The 4,967-nt window shown below is 44.8% G+C and overlaps 1 protein-coding gene across 1 annotated transcript; it reads right to left on the bottom strand.

Annotated features, from left to right (window-relative positions):
• Positions 1-2,714: 2,714 nt before the first annotated feature.
• Positions 2,715-3,531, bottom strand: LOC115283367 (melanoma-associated antigen B16-like). The gene is given in 2 exon segments (XM_029929639.1): positions 2,715-3,107; positions 3,109-3,531. Coding segments are annotated over 2 exon segments (816 nt in total).
• Between the last annotated feature and the right edge of the window lie 1,436 nt (positions 3,532-4,967).

The raw sequence follows: 4,967 nt of genomic DNA, 5'->3' as shown, positions 1-4,967 counted from the left end.
TCCAGAAACTTCTCTTATTTCAGGTTTGCATCCCAAGAACCAGTATGTTCTGTGCCTATTCACACTCGGCTTACAAGTCTACTTATAAAACACTCTCTGAGTATGGTGGAGAAGCCCATGAGGGAATGGCCGTGTACCTAAACTTCATTGTTAAAAGAGAAAGGGGTGTAGCAGAGGGATCTCGTGGTGAAGGTCAGCCATGAGATACCTGCAGGGAATTGGAATACTCTGAGTCAGAGGGCAGATAGGTGATCCTGGAAAGTCTGTTCCACTGGGAGCACAAGTAGAGTGTCCAGAGCAGGACGCACTGAAAAGCCAGTCAGCAGACTAGGCTCCAGAGTTGGACAGGAGGGCAACTAGGGAAGATTCAGGGGATGGGCACCATAATGTGGGCAAGTGTCAGGACTGTACATGTGTGCTAGTTACTGAGCAGAGACAGCTCTCAAGGAACCCTGGGGTGAGGCAGCAGCACTCTGGGTAAATGAACCCCTCAGACAACCCCCAAATTGTGTGTGATTCTCATTTTGACATTCCTTCTCTCTATATACCTGTTTCCCAAACTTTGGCTACAAGGTCCTTCTTTTAACTCCTGAGAAGCATCAAGGGGTAATATGAAGAGAAATGAGTTAGCAAAATGTTAGGGAGGAGTAGAATAGCACAGGAGAATGCTAGAAGAATCCAAACAGGAGGTCTAGTTCCAACTCTGTACATACTAAGCCTGTGAATTTGTACACATTCACAAACTTTCTAAGCCTTATGTTCTTCATCTGTGAAATGGGCTTGATAAACCTTGTGTTATATGTGTGACTGTTACAAAGTATGTGTTGTATATAAAGACCCTGGTTCAGTGCATGGTATACATTGGGTCCTTGATGATTGGCAGTTATTACTATGATTATTTTGACCCCAGACACTAGGGCCTTCTTCTTTGGGATTTGTTTACCCAAGAGAACATGTCAGAATATGCAGCACTCTAGGACATAGCATACCAAACCAGCACAAATGGCTGCTTAACAAGAAAACCTTGGTAAATCTAACCCAGTAGAGGAGAGATTATTTAATTTGGGCCTGGTGGACTATTTCTCAACTGAATACAACTCATAATTCCTAGAATTTGTGTCAAGGACCAACTACTTCCCTCCTTTCCATTTGCCTTTCCATTTGCCTTTCCATTTGCCTTTCTTCATTCACTTACTTCCTTCAGAACTCTAGGTCTTGCTTAGAGCTTGCCAAACTATATTGAATATAACTTAGTGAATGGTATAGGTTCTAGATCTCCAAGCACAGGGCAGAGTGCCATCCCAGTGGCTTTGGGGTATCTCACCTCAAGGAAGTATCACCCTTATTTCTCACAAACTCCCTGAAGATGATGTTCATAAAGCATCTAATTTGTGCATTGTATTCAACTGCACTTGGATAAGAATGTAGGGTATCTTCCATTCTTGTTCCAGGTGGGATCTGGGTAACCCATAATCCCAAAGCAGCTGCTAAGAATAGTTTTCCATCCTAGGCTTCAGTCTCTTAACTGTGACATACTATCTGAGGATCTGACCTCTGCTCAACACCCTCAGAGCCTCAGCTAATGTACTACAGCTTAATTTACAATTACCTCCCAGTGAAAGGCTTGCAGTTTCCTAAGGTCACAGCCTGTCTTGTTTTGGGACATTTATACTTGACTGCCTTCATATGGACCCCCCAAGTCTTCATTCCTTTTTACTTTTTCTTTTGGTATTAAAGGATACCTACCATTGTCTGCACATGATTGTTGATCCTAGCATCTAAAACTCTATGGGAAAGTAGTGAGTCTTGTTTTCCTGGTATCCCCACTATTAACACAGTGCTTTCCAAAATGCAGATGCTAAACTAATATTTGGGGAATAAATAAGCCTGTGTACATGGAATGCAATTTGTTAAGATTTATTTCTCATACATTCTTTTTTTTTTTTAATTTGAGAGGGGGGGGGAGGTAGGGAGGGAGAGGGCCAGTGGAGACACAGAGTGAGAGAATCGTAAGCAGGCTCCATGCTCAGCACGGAATCCAATGCAGGCTTTGATCCCACGCCCTAGGATCATGACCTGAGCCAAAATCAAGAGTCAGATGCTCAACTGACTGAGTCATCCATGTGCTCCTTTCATATATTCTTAAATAATCTAAGCAAATGCATGTATATGTCACTTAATTTTACAGAATGGCAGATTAAAAGGATTAAGGAAAGCTAAGAATTGACTGTCTTGATCCCAATTATTTTACTACTGAGTTCTTTGATAGTCCCAAAGAAATGCCTATTTGAATATCATTTATCTTTTCCAGATCACAAAATAAGAAGGCCAGTTTTACAAATTTGTTTTAGAATCAAAACTTTTATTGTTAAGTTTAATAAGTGGCAATCAATGTATGACCAGTGTCATTCATAAACTTAGATCCTAGAGCTAATAAAATGTTACATTAAAGGGAACAACATTTGAAAATGAATTCTCCCTTCCATGAAGAAGGTAAACCTCCATGTTAGCCATATAGAAGAGGGCACAGAGATGTTATACATTGTGTTCCCTAAAGCCACACCCCAGCCCTCCACTACTTAGACCAATTGTTAATTTTAATGACAAAGTGAAGAATCTGCCTCTGGCTTCACTAGGGGTGGGAGCTGCTGCTGGATCTGGCACTGGTATGAGCCCTATGCAGCAGTAGTGCTGGCCCTGCTTGTGACTCCAGTTCAGGCTCTTTCTGCTTCATCTGTCAAAACCTTCTCTTGCTGGAATGGGAAGCACCTGGCATCAGACTCATGGATCTTGATCAAAAACTCCAGCAATTTCATCTTGCTGGTTTCAGTGTGGGCTCTGCGGCCGTGAAGGAATTCATAGTATGGAGGATCACTGTTGGGCACCTGGTGGTAGTCCAGGTACTTTTCTCGCACCAAATTTTTCATGATGAACTTCCTAGGCTCCCCAAAAATGGAGTGTTTCCTCCCAGAATATAAATCCATCAAATTCACCACGTTCCAGATCTCTTCAGTAGCATAATTGCCCTTCATGCAGATTACACTGAGGACAGTTATCAGAAGGCTGGTTTTGGACATGTTCTCTTTACCATGGAGCCTCACATCGTTAAGTGAGGCCTAATTTGTTGACAAGGGCATAACCATTGCCGGTAGGGTCCACCTTCTTCATATCAACACCAAAGTCCAGTTCCATGTGCTCAGAGGCTCTCCTGAGGATCTCAAGGAAGTTATCCTTGGACTCTTGGATGACAACATCAATCACGTCTCCCTTTGTGATGGGCTCTTTCATTTGATAGTTGTGCAGCAAGAACTGCACCAATAAAGTCACGTTCTCATCTAGAGGGTCTACGGGCAAGTTCTCAGTGTCTGACAGGACCTTTGATGAAGAAGCTGAACTATCTTCCTTTTCTTGGCTGGTGGAGCTCTCATCTGATTTGCTTGGTGAGATGGCTGTGATGACAGTGTGAGATGAGTAGGAACTCTGAGGACTCTGGGGAGTACTGGGTATTCCAGCAGCCAGAACTTCCCCCATGTTGCCAAGCATTAGAGGTCAGGAGGAGAGAGGGGTTCCCTCCACAGCGTTGGAGACCTGTGTAGCCTCAAGGCCTTGGATCTCATTGTGGACATAGTGTTGTTCCTGTGTGCAACAGGGAATCTCCTGATCCTGAGACATGCTCACTAATGTTGATGGTAGCAGGCAGGAATGTGGGAAGAAAGGTGGATGACAGGGGACCATAACCTAGGAATAAAGGGAGGATGTGAGTGGCCTCATCTGGTAAACTCAACTGTGGCAGCTCTGATGAACAGTGCCTCCACCTTCCCTGAGAATAGTACTCAAGAGCCTCACAGATCTCCTGTGCGGTCCTGTAAGAAGCTGGAGGTGGAAGTAAAAAGGTTCCTCAGGGCACAGCCAGCCAACAGAGCCAAGGCTTCCCACAGCTGACAACAGGACGGTAGGATCCACTAGGCTCTGTGAATCTTAGGCTCTGTGGGATCTTTTCAGTTTTAGAGCGAGTAGTCCCTTGTCTTTCTTCAAAATCTTCACTGTGACCCCAGGGAGAATCTGGGACTACTCCCTCGGTAGACCCAAGGATTATCACCTCAGAAAGAGACCTTAATTTCTTTGAGTCACTTGAGTTAAAAAGCAAGGGCCTGCCTCTGACTGACAGCTCTTCTCAGAAACTCTCAACCAGGAAAGTCACAGGGGTGACAGATACTGAGGGAAAAGAAATAAGGGGGTGCCTCATTAGGCTACACCTTCCCAGGCCTCCCAGAGGTGATAGAGGAAGCCAACTGTCTGTTGGGGCTCTATTACTCTTTTTTAAATGTTTTATTTATTTATTTTGAGAGAGAGCATCCCAAGCTGTCTCCGTCCTGGCCGTGAAGAGTCTGATGCAGGTCTCAAACTTACAAACTGTGAGATCATGACTTAAGCTGAAATCAGGAGTCAGATTTTTAACTGATTGAGGCACCCAGGTGCCCCAGGGGCTCTGTTGTTCTGGCATGTGTGGTCCCCTCTATCCTCAGGGTCATAACTTTGACGTTGACAGAGACTAAGATAATTTGCTAATTTGAGACAACAGACCCCAGACTCCCAAAGCCTAAGTCAGAAAACACCAAAGTCTGACAGCTGTTGTAGGGCCTACCCACTGTGACAACAGAAACTGGGCTCTGTAGGGCCTGTGCTATTCTGAGGTGTCTGATTCTCCATGGTCCCTACTCAGCATCTTAGATCCCTAGCAGAGGGCTTGGACTTCCCTTTTTTGTTTACTTGAGGCTGCACCTCTCAAACGATGTCCTCACCACCCTCACACACTCAGGGGAGGTCACTCCTGGCCACCGCCTCCTCTTCCCAGGGCTGACACCCATTCTGAGGGGCCTTCTCCATTCTAGAGGAGAGATCTCCTTATTCCTCACTTAGCATCTTACCTTGACTCCTGGCAGGGTCTGTGACTCCTCCCTCTGCTC

Source organism: Suricata suricatta, chromosome X (assembly GCF_006229205.1).
Source record: "Suricata suricatta isolate VVHF042 chromosome X, meerkat_22Aug2017_6uvM2_HiC, whole genome shotgun sequence".
Lineage (NCBI taxonomy): Eukaryota > Metazoa > Chordata > Mammalia > Carnivora > Herpestidae > Suricata > Suricata suricatta.
This window is presented reverse-complemented; position numbering and strand designations above follow the sequence as displayed.